This window comes from Dendrobates tinctorius, unplaced genomic scaffold (genome assembly GCF_039654945.1).
Source record: "Dendrobates tinctorius isolate UK_male_01 unplaced genomic scaffold, ASM3965494v1 ptg000231l, whole genome shotgun sequence".
In the NCBI taxonomy this organism is placed as follows: domain Eukaryota; kingdom Metazoa; phylum Chordata; class Amphibia; order Anura; family Dendrobatidae; genus Dendrobates; species Dendrobates tinctorius.
This window is the reverse complement of record NW_027361898.1, coordinates 5,327,291-5,348,512: the sequence shown is the minus strand read 5'-3', so window position 1 is coordinate 5,348,512 and position 21,222 is coordinate 5,327,291. Positions and strand designations below refer to the sequence as shown.

At 48.3% G+C, this 21,222-nt stretch overlaps 1 protein-coding gene across 1 annotated transcript in view; it reads right to left on the bottom strand.

The window, feature by feature from the left end:
• The window catches only part of MAMDC4 (MAM domain containing 4), a 40,603-nt gene that overhangs the window by 11,003 nt on the left and 8,378 nt on the right, over positions 1 to 21,222 (bottom strand). Inside the window, exons 2-9 of the mRNA XM_073556020.1 lie at positions 12,292 to 12,390; positions 11,808 to 11,981; positions 11,603 to 11,728; positions 11,391 to 11,533; positions 11,230 to 11,314; positions 9,508 to 9,627; positions 8,922 to 9,038; positions 2,414 to 2,496 (exon numbers count right to left, since the gene is read on the bottom strand). Coding sequence (XP_073412121.1) covers positions 2,414 to 2,496; positions 8,922 to 9,038; positions 9,508 to 9,627; positions 11,230 to 11,314; positions 11,391 to 11,533; positions 11,603 to 11,728; positions 11,808 to 11,981; positions 12,292 to 12,390 — 947 coding nt within the window. The remainder of the gene's footprint in view (positions 1 to 2,413; positions 2,497 to 8,921; positions 9,039 to 9,507; positions 9,628 to 11,229; positions 11,315 to 11,390; positions 11,534 to 11,602; positions 11,729 to 11,807; positions 11,982 to 12,291; positions 12,391 to 21,222) is intronic.

Sequence of the window (21,222 nt, the reverse complement as noted above, 5' to 3'; positions counted from 1 at the left end):
CAGACCGAGGTAGGTATAGCTGCTTGTCTTCTCTAGCGTGGCACCATTTAGTGTGAGGGAGGAAGTGGAGGTTTCTTTAGAACTCCTCTTTTGAAACACCATGACTTTGGTCTTCTTTTGGTTGATGGGCAGCGCCCATGTGGTGCTGAATGTTTCCAGCACGGCCAAGCTATCTTGGAGGCCTCTCTCGGTTGGGGAAAGCAGCAGGAGGTCATCTGCATACAGCAGGATCTTCACCTCTCGGTCGTGCAGGCTGAGACCTGGGGCAGAGGAGGATTCCAGGGCCACTGCCAGTCCATTTATGTAGATGTTAAATAGAGTTGGGCTCAGGCTGCAGCCTTGTCTTACCCCACGGCACTGCCGGAAGAAGGCCGTCCTCTTTCCATTCACCTTCACGCTGCACCGATTCTCAGTGTATGAGCTCTTGATGACGTCGTAGGTTCTGCCACCTATTCCGCTCTCCAGGAGTTTCAGGAACAGACCTGGGTGCCACACTGAGTCAAAGGCCTTCTTGAAGTCCACAAAACATGCAAATATTTTCCCCTGTTTTTTTCTATGGATGTGGGTCTTGATGAGGCTTTGCAGGGTGTAGATGTGATCCGTGGTGCAATGGTTTGGCATGAACCCAGCTTGGCTTCTGCTGAGGGTGTCCCGCTGGGTGAGGAAGGTGATAATCCTTTTGTTAATAATGCTGTTAAATAGTTTTCCCAGAATGCTGTTAACACATATTCCTCTGTAGTTTGCTGGATCATATCTGTCTCCATTCTTGTAGATGGGCGTTATGAGACCTTGATTCCAGCTTTTTGGGAAGTAGCCAGCACTCAGGATGTGGGTGAATAGTTTTGCCAGTGCTGCATGTATATCTGGGGAACTGAATTTGATCATCTCTGGCAGGATGCCGTCACTGCCTGCGGCCTTCTTGCATTTCATAAATTTGATACTGTCTTTTATTTCCAGCACACTGATTGGTATGTCCAGAGGATTTTTGAAGTCTTTGATTGTCTCCTCCATGTCTCTGAGTTTAGTGGTTAGGTGCTTCTGTTCTGGGGTTAGGTCTTCTTCTGGTATGCTCTTGTAGAGGCCTTTGAAGTAGCTGTGCCAGATGTTGCCATTTTGGATGTGGAGGGTGCTCTGCTTGGGCTTTGTGCCGATATGTTTCCAGGTCTCCCAGAATGAGTTGTCCTGGAGGGAGTCCTCAAGCTTCTGTAGTTCTTGGCAGATATGCCTCTGTTTTTTCTCCCTGAGAGTGCGTTTGTATTGCCTCTGTAGGATGTCATGGGCCGCTCTTAGGTCCCTGTTGTTTGGATCTCTGTGCTTTTGGTTTGAGGCTACCCTTAGGGAGTTGCGTAGTGACTTACATTCTTTGTCAAACCATTTTTGGCCTTGTTTATTTGTTGGTTTCTTGGGGTTGGTTCTTCTGATGCCTGCTAGCTCTGCCATGGTGTATAGGATGTTGTTAAAGTCATTCACTGCCCCGTTGACCCCTTGCTGGTTTGATGCGTAACTACTTGTGTTGAAATTTACAAGTAGCTCTTGGATCTCGGTTCTGTTATTCATGTTGGTGTATTCAGTGGATAACTGTTTGGGCCACTTGTAGGATGGTGGCAGGTTGTGTAGACTGGTCAGGTGTGGCTTTTCTATGGGTTGTTTGTCCGTGGATCTCATGTACAGCAGTGTCTGGTTGTGGTCTGACAGGTGGGTTTCAGGGGTGACTATGAAGGCATTTATGTTTGCTGGGTCTATGTCCGTTATTGCGTAGTCCACCACACTGCTGCCCAAGTGGGAGTTTAGTGTAAATCTCCCTAGTGAGTCCCCCATGATGCGTCCATTCACTATATACAGCCCCAAGCTCCGGCACAGGTTCAGCAAGGTTCTGCCGCTTTTATTCACCACTCTGTCATAGCTGTTTCTTGCGGTCTGTACTGAGTCATTATAGAAATATCCATCTCCCATTACATATGTGTTTCCGTCAGGTGACATGTAGTCCTTCTCTGTACCCGTCCTGGTATTGAGGTCTCCGCAGAGGAGCACTCTGCCCATGGACTGGAATTGGGCAGTCTCTGTCAGTCAGCTTCCCCTACAGACACAGCAGAGGGTCCTATCTGTACATAGACCCCCATAGCCTTCAATGCATCGTATAAAGTCCCATGGAGGCCCAGGACACAGATACCGAGGATGTCTGTGGTCAGGGACTGTTCAGGTCCATTAGGATCCACCATGGCCCCTCATTATTTCATTCAGATCATGGTGGGGTCAGCAGAGTATGGTATATATGGGGGCAGCATGAGACTGATCGGGCACATTAGATGGAGGTCTGGGCTACCAATATCACTGCTGTATTCACCGGCCGCCACACACATCTCAAGGCACAACTACATCAGGGAGAATGGGACATATCAGGAAGGGGACGTACATAGCAGGGCTGAGGGCCATCAGCCCGCACCATGGGGCTCTGCAGTCTGTGCACGCCGGTCTGCGGAGCTCGCAAGAAAAAACCTGAAATTAAAGGAAAAACACTAAATAATGGAATTTATTAATGTAACGTCATCTGCACCCTGCGACCACCGACCCCTGCAAAGACCAAGGAGTCAGACTCAAAGGATCACTAGGACTACAACTCCCACCATGACTATGGTGTGCTGCACCGCTGTGTATCTGTGATACTGTCTGATAAACTGTATCCTAACTGGGGGATACTGTCTGCTGAGCCTTGTATCTAATCCTATCCTGTGTGATACTGTCTGCTGAGCTGTGTATCTAATCCAATCCTGTGTGATACTGTCTGCTCAGCCGTGTATCTAATCCTATCCTGTGTGATACTGACTGCTGAGCTGTGTATCTAATACTATCCTGTGTGATACTGACTGCTGAGCCGTGTATGTACTCCTATCCTGTGTGATACTGCCTGCTGAGCCGTGTATCTAATCCTATCCTGTGTGATACTGTCTGCTGAGCCGTGTATCTAATCCTATCCTGTGTGATACTGACTGCTGAGCCGTGTATCTAATCCTATCCTGTGTGATACTGTCTGCTGAGCCGTGTATCTAATCCTATCCTGTGTGATACTGTCTGCTAAGCCGTGTATCTAATCCTATCCTGTGTGATACTGTCTGCTGAGCAGTGTATCTAATACTATCCTGTGTGATACTGACTGCTGAGCTGTGTGTCTAATTGTCTCCTGTGTGATACTGTCTGCTGAGCTGTGTATCTAATACTATCCTGTGTGATACTGTCTGCCGAGCCGTGTATCTAATCCTATCCTGTGTGATACTGTCTGCTAAGCCGTGTATCTAATCCTATCCTGTGTGATACTGACTGCTGAGCTGTGTATCTAATCCTATCCTGTGTGATACTGCCTGCTAAGCCGTGTATCTAATCCTATCCTGTGTGATACTGTCTGCTGAGCAGTGTATCTAATCCTATCCTGTGATACTGTCTGCTGAGCCATGTATCTAATCCTTTCCTGTGTGATACTGTCTGCTGAGCCGTGTAGCTAATACTATCCTGTGTGATACTGACTGCTGAGCTGTGTATCTAATCCTATCCTGTGGGATACTGACTGCTGAGCTGTGTATCTAATCCTATCCTGTGTGATACTGTATGCTGAGCCATGTATCTAATACTATCCTGTGTGATACTGTCTGCTGAGCTGTGTATCTAATACTATCCTGTGATACTGTCTCCTGAGCCGTGTAGCTAATCCTATCCTGTGTGATGAGCTGTGTATCTAATCCTATCCTGTGTGATACTGTCTGCTGAGCCGTGTATCTAATCCTATCCTGTGCGATACTGTCTGATGAGCCGTGTATCTAATCCTATCCCGTGTGATACTGTCTGCTGAGCTGTGTATCTAATCCTATCCTGTGTGATACTGACTGCTGAGCCGTGTATCTAATCCTATCCTGTGTGATACTGACTGCTGAGCCGTGTGTCTAATCCTATCCTGTGTGATACTGACTGCTGAGCTGTGTATCTAATCCTATCCTGTGTGATACTGACTGCTGAGCTGTGTATCTAATCCTATCCTGTGTGATATTGTCTGCTGAGCTGTGTATCTAATCCTATCCTGTGTGATACTGTCTGCTGAGCCGTGTATATAATCCTATTGTGGTGAGGTTGACCTGGCAGATGGATCTGCCTGTGGTGAGGGGCAGAGGGATAGCTCAGTGTAGGAATGGAATCACTGAGATGAAGAGAAAATGGATGCCGTGCTGTAGAGTGACCATTATATTGCAGTGGGGAGCGAGGAAGAAAGTGGTTATGTAACTGCCAGGGGTCAAGGTCACTGTCATTGGTCAGAGGTCTCTGTCAGGTGATAGTGGGCGGAGCTACCAGTGCAGGTAGTATAAAGGCTGAGGGAAGGTTCCAGAAGCTTCAGTCAGCCAGGGGAGCTCACTAGATAGGAGGGTCTGCTGTGAAGTGAAAAGCAGCGGAGGGCCCTCAGAGAGGATCTGACAGGAGAGATGGTCACGGGGGGTGGCCCAAAAGACAGCAACGACAGACAGAGACGGTCTGTGAGTGACCAGTAACGGTGTACTCTGGACAGTGAAGTACTGTGGTGGAAGTGCCTAGGGCAGCCACAATGAGGAGTGCCACAGAGGACGCCAAGACAGTGAAACAGAGGAAGTGAAGGTACCCGAGTCTGTGTGATAAGGGAGGTGTGAAATTCCTGTGACAAAGTGCTGGAAGTCATCAAGGAAGGGTGAATAAACACAGGCCTGTTGAACTCAATTCCTGTCTCAAGTCTCCAGTCTGTCGGTGTCAAGAAGTGGGTCACCCCCCCTCCAGTTCTGTGGGAACAGCACACCTTCCCCGCCTATCGGCATCAACAACACCTAATCGCGCCTCCCTCAGCCCGACCACTACATTTGGCGTAGTTGGCAGGATCGTTGCTGCCAATACATCTTCAGCGGCAAGCCTGCCACCAAGTAACAGAGGCCCCCAAGCTGTGTGGGGTGAAGAAATTTTTTTTTTTTCTCTCCATTCCCTGTGGATTACAATTTAAAACTGGACTGTGGATTGCTGGCTGCCAATAAGTACAACTGGAGCAGAAAAGTGTACTGTTTAAAAAAAAAATATGGCTGTGGTGATTTGGCGTCCAAAGAAAGAGATATAGACATTGCTGATTGTACTGGATGATCCGGGGCTATATCAACTCCGCCCCTGGGGGGAGTGGTGTTCATCTGGAGAGAACTGCCCCCTCATGTTGGACCCTGGAAGATGGGTGGAGAGGCCCACCGCCGCACCACCCAAGAACGGGAGTGGCCCGGGTGGAGAGACCTGCTGCGGCTGTTTGGCGCCATTCAGCTACAGGACCTCAGACGGCATGAGACGCTGCAGCTGTCGGGGTATCGGACGCCAGGAATGGCGGTGGCGCCAAGAATTGGAGACTCGTCGGGAGACCTGCCCAGGGAGCCTCCCCGCGGAGCTGTCGGGCCTGGAGGCCGGCCCTGTCTGACGGCGGGGTGATAATAAACGGCCGAAAAAGGTGCGGTGGGAGAGCCTGCTGGGAGCCGCGGCGGCTGGGAATTTGAGCGTGTCCCCGGCCCCGCTGGCGACACCCCGGGTAAACCCCGTCCCCACGCACCATGCAGCGGACAGACCATGGGGCCTTGACACCGGTCCTCGGCCTCCCCGCCAGCCTCCTTACGCGGTGGTGCCTCCCACTCTGAGCGACGGTGTGGCCCCTGTCAAGCTGACTGAAACCGCATCGGTCCCACTCCCGGTCACTGCTGAAATCGGGCCATCAGCTGCAGTGTCTGACTCAGCGGCAATTACGGCCGCTGCTTCATCTGCGGCCCTACCTGTGGTTGCTCTGCCGGAGCCCGTGGACACCTTGGTACTAGCTGCGGCCTCCCCTGCGGCCACGCCGACGTCGCTGTCAAGCCGGCTGCGGCCTACTCACCACCGGAGCCTGCGGCCGCTTCTGCCCCGCCCTCGACCACGGCCTGCCCATCGGACTCTGCGGCCTATACCGGACCCTCCGCCTGGGTTGCGGAGGTCATCGAAGGAAAGAAGGCCAGAGAGTGGGAGATCTGGGGGCTGCTACATGAAAAAGGAGAGGCTGGTATGGTGGTTCCACGTTCCATCGGGAGGCTGGTGCATGCGAACCGGGAGAAAGGGTATGGCTTTATCCGGGATCGCGCCACTGGAGAAAAAGTGTATTTAAATGTGGCGTCCATCCGTCACGGCCGGGCTCTACAGGAAGGAGACTGGGTCTCTTATTATAAGGAGTACTGCCCACGAGGATACTACGCTGTTGCAGTAATTGCTTGCCCTGAGGACTACGTGCCCCAGTAAAAGGGACTCATAGAGACACCCCAAGAATCCCAGGACTTCACAGCTGTGGAGTCCCTTGCTGAGTTGGCGGACCACCGGCCGTTGGGAGATGGCCCGGACTACCGGAAATTTTATGCACCATTGTGCTATTCAGAGGACAGGTAGATGTCCAAGTATTAGAAATGTTTTTTTTGATAAGAAATGTTCTCTCCTAACACAGCAGGGACGCACAGGGGAGGTGCTCATGGCAAAGGAAGGGGGAGTATGCCCGTTTTGTTTTTGAAGTTTGAAAAAAATCTGCCTTGATAAAAACGTATTGCAGTAAAGATGGTAAAGTGTGTGGTAGATGTGACATGTTGAAATGTTAAAATGTTATAGAAAAAATGTGTGTTCAACAGGTCCCGGGTACGTGGAGTATGACGACCACGACTTACTCAAGTTGACAGGACGACGAGACAGGAAGAAAGTAGACAGACCGGGGTACATGAGTCAGTCCCTCAGTGCGGCCCATACCACTACATTTGACGTAGTTCCGGGTATGAGAGTCTGTGTGACAAAGGGGTCTGTGTGACCGAGGGTCTGTGTGACCGAGGGTCTGTGTGACAAAGGGGTCTGTGTGACCAAGTGGTCTGTGTGACCGAGGGTCTGTGTGACAAAGGGGTCTGTGTGACCAAGGGGTCTGTGTGACCAAGGGGTCTGTGTGACAAAGGGTCTGTGTGACCAAGACGCCAACCATGACTTGTTTTACAGTGCCAGGTCCCTGACACCACATACACCCCAGCAGAATAGGATGAGATTGTCGAGGACAACAATGGTTAAAGGAAGGGAGAATGTGGGGAGGTTGACCTGGCGGATGGATCTGCATGTGGTGAGGGACAGAGGGATAGCTCAGTGTAGGAATGGAAGCACTGAGATGAAGAGAAAATGGATGCCGTGCTGTAGAGTGAGCATTAGAGGGCAGTGGGGAGCGAGGATGAAAGTGGTTATGTAACTGCCAGGGGTCAAGGTCACTGTCATTGGTCAGAGGTCTCTGTCAGGTGATAGTGGGCAGAGCTACCAGTGCAGGTAGTATAAAGGCTGAGGGAAGGTTCCAGAAGCTTCAGTCAGCCAGGGGAGCTCACTAGATAGGAGGGTCTGCTGTGAAGTGAAAGGCAGCGGAGGGCCCTCAGAGAGGATCTGACAGGAGAGACAGTCACGGGGGGTGGCCCAAAAGACAGCAACGACAGAGACGGTCTGTGAGTGACCAGCAATGGTGTACTGTGGACGGTGAAGTACTGTGGTTGAAGTGCCTAGGGCAGCCACAGTGAGGAGAGCCACAGAGGATGCCACGACAGTGAGACAGAGGAAGTGAAGGTACCCGCGTCTGTGTGAAAAGGGAGGTGTGAAATTCCTGTGACAAAGTGCTGGAAGTCGTCAAGAAAGGGTGAATAAACACAGGCCTGTTGAACTCAATTCCTGTCTCAAGTCTCCAGTCTGTCGGCGTCAAGAAGTGGGTCACCCCCCTCCAGTTCTGTGGGAACAGCACACCTTCCCCGCCTATCGGCTTCAACACCTAATCGCGCCTCCCTCAGCCCGACCACTACACTATCCTGTGCAATATTGTCTGCTGAGCTGTGTATCTAATCCTATCCTGTGCAATATTGTCTGCTGAGATGTGTATCTAATCCTATCCTGTGTGATACTGTCTGCTGAGATGTGTATCTAATCCTAACCTGTGTGATACTGTCTGCTGAGCTGTGTATCTAATCCTATCCTGTGTGATACTGTCTGCTGAGCCATGTATCTAATCCTATCTTGTGTGATATTGTCTGCTGAGCTGTGTATCTAACCCTATCCTGTGTGATACTGTCTGCTGAGATGTGTATCTAATCCAATCCTGTGTGATACTGTCTGCTGAGCTGTGTATCTAATCCTATCATATATGATACTATAGTGATGCTATATCTATATAAAGGGAACCTGTCACCTCGGTTTTCGTATATAAGCTGTGGCCACTGCCTTTCTGGGCTTATCTACAGCATTCTATAATGCTGGAGATAAGCCCCCGATCTAACCTTAACGATAATAAAAATAAGTTTTATTATACTCACCCCGGGGGCGGTCCGGTCGGATGGGCGTCGCAGGTACGGGTCCGGCACTTCCCATCTTCATATGATTATGTCCTCTTCATTGCTTCTGTCGCGGCTCCTGTACAGGCGTACTTATCTGTCCTGTTGAGGGCAGAGCAAAGTACTGCAGTGCGCAGGCGCTGGAACTCTCTGCGCACTGCAGTACTTGTCTCAACCCTCAACAAGGCAGATCAGTACGCCTGCGCAGGAGCCCCGACAGAAGCAAGGAAGATGACGACATCACATGAAGATGGGAGGTGCCGGACCCGTACCTGCGACGCCCATCCGACCGGAGCACCCCCGGGATGAGTATAATAAAACTTATTTTTCTTATCTTTAAGGTTAGATTGGGGGCTTATCTACAGCATTACAGAATGCTGTAGATAAACCCCGAAAGGCGTGGCCACAGCTTATATACGAAAAATGAGGTGACAGGTTCCCTTTAAGCCTTTCATGCTGCTGAGCTGCATCTAAGCTTATCATGCGTGATACTGTCTGCTGATCAGTGTCCCAGCAGTCCCTGATGTCGGTCACCTGCTCGGCTGTTGGTGGTGTGGTCTCTCTCCGGTCTGGCGTTATATCCATCCACTCTCTCCCATGTAGAATTCCATGTACACATATCTTCTTCAAAGCTACAGGACTGGAACAAGCCTGAAAGGAGAATGACAGGAGGAACTACAGAGGAACACAGGACACCAAGAGCAAAGATACCAAAATGAATGCTGCACCTCTTCTGGGGATGCCCCTCCACCCGCTGTCGGCAGGGGCTTTGCACCAGTTCTGACCGTGACACTGGGGGATACGGTGCGCTCTATATTGGTCACTTCACATCTGTACCATGTATACAAGTCACTGGCTGCAGCCATAGAGACTTATACATTATCAAAACCACAGATTGGAGCGCTCCACCGGTCAGATAGAAGACCACCAGACATAAATTAAGCCTATCACTCTCCACTCATGTACAGAAAGTGGAGGAACCTGTGTCCTGGTGCATCCAATGTCAGCGATCCGTAATGATAAAGGTGACCATCAGCTCCCAACACAGAATATCAATCCCAGACTACAGCCGACGACCCGCAGGACCCCCTATATATAATGTACAGGAAGAGGAACTCACCGCAGTCGGTCTCATCAGATTTATCACCACAGTCATCAGTACCGTCACACAAAGCAGTGTCATCTACACAACTACCACGAAGACAGCGGACCTGCCCGAGCCCACACACTGTCTGCAGACCTGGAGGTACAGGTAATAACACCACAGGGGGCAGTATTATAGTAGTTAAATTCTTATGCATAGGAGCAGTATTATAGTAGTTATATTCTTATACATAGGAGCAGTATTATAGTAGTTAAATTCTTATACATAGGAGGCAGTATTATAGTAGTTATATTCCTGTACATAGGGGGCAGTATTATAGTAGTTATATTCTAGTACATAGGGGGCAGTATTATAGTAGTTATATTCTTGTGCATAGGGACAGTATTATAGTAGTTATATGCTTGTACATAGGGGCAGTTGTTGTGAACTCCCTTGCTCGGACTTCTGAGCTGAAACTCCCTCTGGTGGTTACTGAGAGTAGTGGAGCTGGCCAGGTGGATGGAGGCTCTCCACCTGACGATGATAATTGGGAATCTGGGATTGCTGGCTGCTCTTGAAGGTTGCTGGTGATTTTTTCCTCTGTGTGCATTTGGAGCTCTTTTGTCCCATGCCTGATCTGCATGTTCAGCTAAGTGATTCTTTTGCTAATCCTTTGCATTTAATCTGGTTGTGTCTTTTTTTGCTTTGCTGGTAGGGTTCAGCGTGCTCCCTGCTGGGGGCAGTGCTGGGCCCTGCTTCATATGTTGCAGCTTGTTCAGTCCTCTGTTATGTTAGTATCTTTTTGCTTGCTGCCAGTTTATACCAGAGTGCTGATCTAGCGGGGGTGAGATCATGTGATTTTAGGTTTTTTGTATATCAGAAGTGTTGGACTTTTTCAGGGTTTTGTGCGTGATTGCAGACAGTATCTTTTTCTGTCCTGTCCTGTCTAGACAGCTTGGGCCCCACCGTTTGCACAGTCTGTTCTCTGCCTGTGTTTGTGTCTCATCTTGTCTCACCGAAAATATATGTTTGGGGGCTGTCTATTCCTTTGGGGATCTGCTCCGGGGCAGTTTAGATTTCACCTTTCTGTCTATAGGCTTAATAGTCCTCCGGCTGTGACGAAGCGTCTAGGGCATCGTAGGAACGCTCCACGGCTACTGCTAGTTGTGCAAATAGGATTTGGGGTCTGCAATCCGCTTAGTTACCAACCTCTCTGGTCTTCTGGTGGCTTAGCTTGTTCCTACCATCCTCCTCGGTGACCCATTCATAGCAGGCAGTATTATAGTAGTTATATTCTTGTACATAGAGGCAGTATTATAGTAGTTATAGTCTTGTACATAGGGACAGTATTATAGTAGTTATATTCTTGTATATAGGGGCATTATTATAGTAGTTATATTCTTCTACATAGGGGCAGTATTATAGTAGTTATATTCTTGTACATAGGGGCAGTATTATAGTAGTTATATTCTTGTACATAGGAGGCAGTATTATAGTAGGTATATTCTTGTACATAGGGGCAGTATTATAGTAGTTATATTCTTGTACATAGGGGACAGTATTATAGTAGTTATATTCTTGTACATAGGGGCAGTATTATAGTAGCTATATTCTTGTACATAGGGGCTGTATTATAGTAGTTATATTCTTGTACATAGGGGATAGTACTATAATAGTTATATTCTTTTATATTGGGGCAGTATTATAGTAGTTATTTTCTTGTACATAGAAGGCAGCATTATTGTAGTTATATAATACCTTGAAGTCTGCAATGACGAAATTCCAGATCATCCACAGAAATACCTCCCCAGCTGAGAGCGTCCCGAGAGGCAGTCACAATGATCTACATGACAGACATGTTACCATACATCACATGTTAGCTGGTGGTCTGTCAGGGACGGTGTGGGTATAAGTTGTACCTGGAAGTCTCCTGGGATTCTGCCAGTGAACACAACCACTCGCCTCCATGACATGGCGCTGCTCTGGGTGCTCTCCCACATTGTGTACGTCTGGGTCTGATCCGCCAGATGTACGGAGAGACTTCCGTTCACCTGTGAAGAATCTGCACAAGACAATATCCTGTTATACAAAGTCGTTGATGGTTAAGGTTCATTTTTGGGTGTAAACCTACCCGCAGAATACATGTGGTAGTGGATGTGGACTTCACACGTGGCGGCGGCATCTCTCATGACCGGAGACTGCAGTCGTGCAGATACTGAAGATTTACCAATCTGACCCTCTGCCATCATCGACCATCCTGTGAGAAGAATCGTCGGCCAGTCCTGTTAGTGCCCAGAGGGCGACTCTGCGCCGCCACACAGTAATGAGAGACTCACCCCATCGGTTCCCCAGGGTGTGATCGCTGTGGGGTCCTGACCTCCAGATGGGAGAAATCCATTGGTTTCTCACCCATCGATAGTCAGAGGTGCTTATGTCTTTCCAACCACAATCATCATGTTCAAAGTCACAGCTGAAAGGTCTCCCCCAAACCGGAGAATGTCTGTGATAACCTGGAGAGAGATGACGCCGTCCGATATCACACAGAGGAATAGTCACCCTCCCATCCCACAAAAATAAAGCACAGGGGGGCCAGGAAAATGCAACAATGGCATCATGAAAGGGGTCACGTCAGCCAGACTCCAGAATGGGAGACGAGCTGCCGCGATATGATACATGGTGCACGCTTCTCTGTACTGACAGCAAGCAGAGGGATTGAGACTAGGTAATCAATAGGGGCCCCAATACGTGCAGAGCTCTGTGTCTATATACAGTATCTGTCACTGCTCCCCGTAACCAAAGCAGTCTCCTCCGATGTCTCACCGCAGTCCCGTTCATCCGCGCAGTCCCAGCAGTCACATATAAAGTTACAGCGGCTTTCTGTGCGGCCATCACAGGAGGATGAGGAGGAGGAAGGAACCGCTGGGGAGAAAAAGGATGCCAGTCAGTCAAAGCAAGAAGACACCAAGGTCTACAATGTCTTGTGCTGAAGTATTAAGATTTCTCCTCACTGGAAGTATGGGGCCGACCCCTGATAACAAGCCCGTATCATCCACCAAACTGTACAGCGGGCACAATGCAGTCAGGCGGGTAACTGTCTCCTGGCGTTCACCAAACCCAGACTAGTCCATCAGACGTCAGATAGAGAAGTGTGACCTGTCACTGCACAGAACACGTCTCCTTCAGAGTCCAGTGGTGGCGGCTTTACACCACTGCATCCGACGCTCTGCGTTGTGCTTGGTGAGGTACGGCTGCATGCAACTGCTCGGCCACGAAGCTCCCAGTGGGGGCGCAGTGTTTGTGCTGTTATACCAGAGGAGGACTGGGTTCTGTAGTTATGGGGTCAGCAGAGGGGTGGTGACTATTCTGCCGTCTGCTCCTCAGCACTCGACCCCCGAGAGGCCGGATGCTATACACTGGGGGCAATGGGGCTGAAAGAGAAACCCGAATTCATTACTAAGGCCTCTTTCACACTTCCGTTTTTGACCATCAGTCAAAATCCACCAGGTTTTGAAAAAAACGGATCCGCCATTTTTTTTGCGGATCCGTTTTTTCCCCATTGAGTTGCATTACTGGCGGATCTCTCTCTCTCTCTCTCTCTCTCTCTCTCTCTCTCCTTCCCGGCCAGCGGTTTCTTTAAAATTCTGAGGATCCGGATCCTGTGGCATCAGTTAAGAACGGATCCGCTTTTCCGCCTTTTTGACGGATTTTAACTGACACTAAAAACTGAAGTGTGAAAGAGGCCTAAGACCTGTTTCACACTTCCGTTTTTCGTCGTCAGTCAAAATCCGCCAAGTTTGGAAAAAAACGGATCCGCCTAAAAAGGGGCGGATCCGTTTTCCCCCCCATAGACTTACATTAGCGGCGGATCTTGACTGACGGTCGTCCGTCCCACCCGTTTTTTGACGGATCCGTCAAAATGTTTTCGTCTCCCGGGCGGATGAGACGGACTCTGCAACGTTTTTATGTTTGACGGTCCGCTAATTTGAATTGCGCATGCCCGGAAGCTTTACTCCGAGAGACACTTTAACCATGACATGCCGTTCTGGGATTGGCAAAAATCTCTCTCTCTCTCATTGCAACTGACAGTAAAAACGTAAGTGTGAAACAGGCCTAAGATGCTGGGCTAATACTTTCCTCCATGTTGCTCAGATTTCAGTAGTATTTTGTGGTTACGACATGTCTATGGGATGCAGCGACCTATGGTGACAGCACAGAGGGGTCAGCCACGGCCGGATCTGCTATAATGATTGATCCCTACACACATATCTCTACACTGCACTCCTCATCCCACCGAAGCACTGCGTCCCGCGTAACGACACGTTAATGTGGCGCCCCCAGGAGTATGGTCGCCACAATGGCGTTACCTTCCTCCAGGGAGGGTGATGTCAGGCTTGGAGGCAATGAAGGGTCTCTCTAACAGTTAACCATGTCATGCAACACAGTTCCCACTCCGAGCCAGCAGAGGGAGCTCTGAACCAGAATTGGGGGAGGAGTGCTCTCTGAGGGCCAGGAAGGGTGTGGCGCCCCTGAGGCTCAGTTGCCACAGAGGTACTGCACCTCCTCCTGAGGTGTGGTGCCCCACCATCCAGGTAAGTTGGAGGCTCCTGACCACGCTCCAACACTTGCACCCCACACAACAGAGTAGTTCAGCAAAACCACATTGCGGCTCCTTGCTTGGAGAGTAGCAGAGCACCTTTGGTGGTTCCCTGCTTGGAACACGAAACGTGCTGGGAGGCGGGTGGAGTTGAGAATACATAAAAGAGTGGGAAGGTTTAGAATTTCAGTCAGTTAGTCAGTAGGTCAGTCTGAGAGAGGAAGCCACTCAGAGAGAAGTGAGGAAAGAAGATCCATGAGAGAGGGATGGAGGAAGGAGGTGCTGCAGCAGACCTGAGTGACCCGGGTCTGCTTGCACGAGAAAGGAAAGAAGGACAAAGACATTGAACTGAAACCTGATCTTCCAATAGGAAGGAAAGAATAGTACGGAACGTAGGAGTAAAAAGGGAACAGAGAGAACGTGGGTTAGAGGAAGAACTGTTATGAGCTCATTTTCTGCTCCACCAGCTGGGAGTTCTCCTTCCGTTCTCCCTCTGCTGGTGACAGGAGGTAGTGAGGTTGGTTTAATTGGTAATGGTCTGCCACCTGACGAGGAGGATAATGATTGGATCTCTGGAGTATCAGACTGGATGTAAGACAGCCGACGCCCTATCCAGTTGCTGGTGATTCAGTCTGCTTCTCAGGTCTTGGACTTCAGCTCTGCTCCAGTCTTCTCAAGTTAAGTTTGTTTTTGCTAATGTTCACACTTGCTCTTGTTGGTCAACTCAGTTTTTTTGTGGTCAGCCAGCCCGGCTGGGCTGTGCTGAACTTCCACTCTTATTTATCTGTATTTGCCAATTCGCCTTTTTGTCCTTTATTAGATTGGCCTCTTTTTTGCTCTGTCTCAGAATATTTCAGAGTGCTGATATAGTGGGAGAAGTCTAGCGACTTCAGGGTTAATTTTGTTATCAGAAGTGTTGGACATTATTTTGGGTAGGGTTTTTTGGCAGATTGGATTGCAGACAGTATCTTTCCTTTCCTGTCCTTTCAAGGTAGTTTGGCCCCATCGTTTGCTCAGCCTATTTTTCTGCCTTTGTTTGTGTTTTCATCTTGCTTCACCGTCAATAGATGTGGGGGGCTGTCTTTCCTTTGGGGTCTGCTCTGGGGGAGTTAGTTTTCCTCTTTTCTTACTTTAGGCTTATTTAGCTCTCCGATTGTGATGAGGCGTCCAGGACCATCGTAGGCACGCTCCACGACTGCTGCTAGTTGTGTGTTAAGATCAGGGGATCTGCAATCTGCATAGTTACCAACCTCTCTGGTTTTCTGAGGCTTAGCGTGTGTTGCTTTTTTTCTCCTCGGTGACCCATTCATAACAGAATCACCAGCCATACCGCAGATTCTAGGGTACTCAAGAGCAGGAAAAAATTGTTTAAAAAAAAAAAGTGTCAGAGGTGTAGGAGGATTTTTTTTTTCTCTCCTAATGGAGATTAAGCAACTGTCTGTTCGTGTGGAGCAACTTGCTGTTGAAGTGCAGGCAATTTCTACCTACCTCATTCAGTCACATGTTGCTGAACCCAAGATCCCTACTCCTGATGTGTTTTCTGGGGATCGGTCTAAATTTCTGAATTTTAAGAATAATTGTAAATTATTTCTTGCCTTGAAGCCTAACTCATCGGGGAGCTCTGTGCAGCAGGTTAAAATTGTCATCTCCTTGCTGCACGGCGATCCCCAGGATTGGGCTTTTTCTCTGACACCTGAAAATCCTATTCTGACTAATGTGGATGTATTTTTTCAAGCCTTGGGGTTGTTGTATGATGAACCTAATGTCGTTGATCAAGCTGAGAGAACCCTGTTGGCATTAAACCAGGGTCAGGATCCTGCAGAGTTATACTGTCAAAAATTCCGAAAGTGGGCGGTCCTTACTACTTGGAATGATAGTGCACTGGCAGTTCTCTTTCGGAAAGGTTTATCAGAGACCGTAAAAGATGTTATGGTGGGATTTCCTGCTCCCTCTGGTCTGGATGGCTCTATGTCATTAGCCATTCAAGTTGATCGGCGTTTACGTGAATGTAAAACTACACGGGAGGCGCTGCCACCTTCTGAACAAATGTCTGAACCTATGCAGCGTGATGGGGTTTTGTCTAGGGCGCAACGTCAGGAGTTTAGAAGGCGTAATAAGCTGTGTTTTTTCTGTGGAGACGCCTCTCATACTATTTCTGTCTGCCCTAAACGAGAGAAACGTTTTGCACACACATTTGCTGTGGGCAGTGTACAACCTAAGTTCCTTTTGGCAATTACTTTGATCTGCTCCTTGTCCACGTTTTCCACTAAGGCTTTTGTGGATTCAGAAGCAGCTCTGAATCTGATGGATTTGGACTTTGCCAAACGTTGTGGTTTGTCCATGACGCCTCTGCAGACGCCTATTCCTTTGAGGGGTATTGATGCCACTCCTTTGGCGGAGAATAAACCTCAGTTTTGGACCCAGGTGATAATGCGAGTTGCCCCAGACCACCAAGAAAATTGTAAATTTTTGGTGCTGCATAATTTGCATGATACTATTGTTCTGGGTTTCCCCTGGTTACAAACTCATAACCCAGTTTTGGATTGGAAATCTGTGTCTATGGTGAGTTGGGGTTGTCAGTGTGTTCTTAGGGACGCTCCTGTTTTCTCCACCTCTCCTCAGTCTCATGATATTCCTGATTATCTGGCTGATTTCTCTGATGTATTTAGTGAGAGTAAAGGGGGTTTTACACTAAGCGATATCGCTAGCAATATCGCTAAAACGTCACTGGTTTTGTGACGTAATAGCGATATTGCTAGCAATATCGCTATGTGTGATACTTACCAGCGACCGGCTCCCCCGCTGTCCATCGCTGATCGCGCGAGAATGTCCGGCTCCATTTCTCGTCGGGCGCTTCCTGCTGAGACTTCCTGCTGTGATGACGAGCGACGCGTGGAGTCGGGCGGGAGGACGTCTGAATCGCTGTGTGTGAATGGTAAGTATCGTGCGCTGCGTCACTGCTGCATCGCTGTGAGATCTTTCTGTATGAAAGCTCACTAGCGATCATTTAGCGATGCACCAGCGATCCTGACCGGGTCGGATCGCTGGTCGGATCGCTGGTGCATCGCTAAATGTAAAAGGGCCTTTAGGCTGAGTGCAGACGTACTTTTTGGCCCTGTGGATTTTTCCACGCAGAATGGAAGAAATCCGCAGGTCAAATGACCTGCATTTTTCCTGCGGATTTCTTCCATTTTTCATGCGGTTTTTATGCGGTTTTCCATCGCAGTTTTCCCCCTGCGGATTTGGTGACAGGGGAGATGGAAAACCGCACAAAAGAAGTAACATGCTGCGGATTTTGTACTGCGGGAAAACCGCGCAGAAAAATCCGCAGCGTCTGCACAGCGTTTTTTTTTTTTACATTGATTTCAAGGCTACTGTACATCACAATGTAGATATGCAACATTTCTGCGCGGTAAAATCCGCTGCGGAACCGCTGCAAATCTGCATCGTGTGCACACAGCCTAAGTCTGCATCTTTGCCTCCTCATAGGAGTTATGACTGCAATTGAGTTGATGCCTGGGTGCAAATTTCCCAAGGGTCGGCTTTTCAACTTATCTGTACCCGAACATGATGCTATGCGATCCTATATTAAGGAGTCATTGGAGAAGGGTCATATTAGACCATCCTCGTCACCTTTAGGCGCTGTTTTTTTTTGTGGCCAAGAAAGATGGTTCATTAAGACCGTGTATTGATTATCGTTCCTTTAACAAGATGACGGTTAAATATCAGTACCCGTTACCTCTGATGTCTGATTTATTCTCCAGAGTTAAGAGTGCCTGCTGGTTTACTAAGCTTGACCTCAGGGGGGCGTATAATCTTATTCGCATCAAGCACGGGGATGAATGGAAGACGGCATTTAATACTCCGGAGGGACATTTTGAGTACCTGGTGATGCCTTTTGGGCTCTCTAATGCCCCTTCTGTCTTCCAGTCCTTTATGAATGATATTTTTCGAGACTTTGTAGATAAGTTTTTGATCATCTATCTGGATGATATTTTGATCTTTTCTAGTGATTGGGATTCCCATGTGGTACATGTCCGGACTGTGTTCCGGATTTTGAGGGAGAATTCCCTGTTTGTTAAGGGATCGAAATGTCTCATTGGTGTACAGAGGATTTCATTTTTGGGATTTATCTTGTCTCCATCGACTATTGAAATGGACCCGGCCAAGGTACAGGCCATTTATGATTGGGTTCAGCCTACTTCTTTGAAGGCTCTCCAGAAGTTTTTGGGTTTTGCTCATTTGTATCGTAAATTAATATGTAATTTTTCTAGTATTGTCAAACCACTGACTGATCTGACCAAGAAGGGAGCTGATATGCTGAATTGGTCTCCTGAGGCTGTCTCAGCATTTCAGGAGCTTAAGCGGAGATTTACTTCAGCTCCAGTTCTACGGCAACCTGATGTCTCACTTCCATTTCAAGTGGAGGTAGACGCTTCTGAGATTGGTGCAGGAGCTGTTTTGTCCCAAAAAAGACCCTGTGACTTCTAAGATGAATCCCTGTGCCTTCTTTTCTCGAAAGTTCTTCCCATCTGAACGCAACTATGACGTGGGGAATCGGGAATTGTTGGCCATGAAATGGGCATTTGAGGAGTGGAAACATTGGTTGGAGGGAGCTAGACATCAATTTGTGGTCCTCACCGATCACAAGAATCTGATTTATCTGGAGTCGGCTAAACGCTTGAATCCTAGACAGGCTAGATGGGCCTTGTTTTTCACGTGTTTTCATTTTGTGGTCTCTTTTCTTCTGGGCACTAAGAATGTTAAGGCAGACGCCCTTTCTAGGAGTTTCTTTGCTGATTCTCTTAATGTGACTGAGCCTACTACTATCCTAGGTGAGGGGGTAGTTCTTTCTGCCATTTCGCCCAATTTGAGATGCGCCCTGGAGGAATTTCAGGAGGATAAACCTGAGCGTTGCCCTGTGGGAAGATTGTATGTTCCTGACCAGTGGAGAAAGAGAGTGATGTCTGAAGTCCATTGCTCCGCATTGGCTGGTCATCCAGGTATTTTTGGTACTAGAGATTTGGTGAGTCGGTCGTTTTGGTGGCCTGCCTTATCTCGTGTTGTCAGGAATTTTGTGCAGTCTTGTGGGACTTGTTCCCGGTCTAAACCCTGTTCTCCTTCTAGTGGGTTGTTGATGCCCTTGCCGGTGCCCAAGAGGCCATGGACCCATATCTCAATGGATTTTATTTCTGATCTTCCTGTCTCTCAGAGAATGACTGTTATCTGGGTGATTTGTGATAGATTTTCTAAGATGGTCCATCTTGTACCACTCCCAAAGCTGCCATCTTCCTCAGAGTTGGTGCCCTTGCTTTTACAACAGGTGGTTCGGTTGCATGGGATTCCTGAGAACATTGTGTCGGACAGAGGAGTCCAGTTTGTTTCCAGATTTTGGAAAGTCTTTTGTTCCAAGCTGGGAATTCAGTTATCCTTCTCCTCTGCGTTTCACCCACAGACCAATGGGCAGACTGAGAGAACAAACCAGACCCTGGAGTCTTATTTAAGATGTTTTATATCTGCTGATCACGATGATTGGGTCTCATTTTTGCCCTTGGCTGAATTTGCGCTGAACAATACAGATAGTTCTGCCACTTTGATGTCACCCCTTTTCTGTAATTTTGGGTTTCATCCTCGATTCTCTTCAGGACAAGTGGAATCTTCGTCCTGCCCAGGTGTGGACACTGTGGTTGTGAGAATGGAGCAGATATGGGAACAAGTGGTGGATAAGTTGTCACTCTCTCAGGAAAAGGCCCAGCGTTTTTCCAACCGGCATAGGACCATTGGTCCCCGGTTTAAAGTGGGTGATATGGTTTGGTTGTCGTCTAAGAATATTCCTATGAAAATTGCATCTCCAAAATTTAAGCCAAGATTTATTGGACCTTATAAGATTTTGGAGATGCTTAATCCTGTTTCTTTTCGATTGGCTCTTCCAGTTCCGTTCAAAATCCATAACGTATTTCACAAATCACTGTTGAAGAGGTTTGTTGAGCCAGTAGTTCATGTGGAGGCACCTCCTGACCCTGTTTTGGTTAAAGGCAATGTGGAATATGAGGTAGAGAAAATATTGGATTTTCGTTTGGTCAGATGGAGACTCCAGTATTTGGTCAAATGGAAAGGTTATGGCCAGGAGGATAATTCTTGGGTCTCTGCCTCGGATATTCATGCTAATAAATTGGTTCGTGCTTTTCACCGGGCCAATCCTGATCGGCCTGGTGGCGTGGATGAGGGTTCGGTGACCCCTCCTCAAGGGGGGGGGCACTGTTATGAGCTCATTTTCTGCTCCATCAGCTGGGAGTTCTCCTTCCGCTCTCCCTCTGGTGGTGACAGGAGGTAGTGAGGTTGGTTTAATTGGTAATGGTCTGCCACCTGACGAGGAGGATAATGATTGGATCTCTGGAGTATCAGACTGGATGTAAGACAGCCGATGCCCTATCCAGTTGCTGGTGATTCAGTCTGCTTCTCAGGTCTTGGACTTCAGCTCTGCTCCAGTCTTCTCAAGTTAAGTTTGTTTTTGCTAATGTTCACACTTGCTCTTGTTGGTCAACTCAGTTTTTTGTGGTCAGCCAGCCCGGCTGGGCTGTGCTGAACTTCCACTCTTATTTATCTGTATTTGCCAATTTGCCTTTTTGTCCTTTATTAGATTGGCCTCTTTTTTGCTCTGTCTCAGAATATTTCAGAGTGCTGATATAGTGGGAGAAGTCTAGTGACTAGTGGATTAATTTTGTTATCAGAAGTGTTGGACATTATTTTGGGTAGGGTTTTTTGGCAGATTGCAGACAGTATCTTTCCTTTCCTGTCCTTTCAAGTTAGTTTGGCCCCCATCGTTTGCTCAGCCTATTTTTCTGCCTTTGTTTGTGTTTTCATCTTGCTTCATCGCCAATACATGTGGGGGGCTGTCTTTCCTTTGGGGTCTGCTCTGGGGGAGTTAGTTTTCCTCTTTTCTTACTTTAGGCTTATTTAGCTCTCCGGTTGTGACGAGGCGTCCAGGACCATCGTAGGCACGCTCCACGACTGCTGCTAGTTGTGTGTTAAGATCAGGGATCTGCAATCTGCATAGTTACCAACCTCTCTGGTTTTCTAAGACTTAGTGTGTGTTGCTTTTTTTCTCCTCGGTGACCCATTCATAACAAAGAACCCTGCCTAGAAGTTCTAAGCGC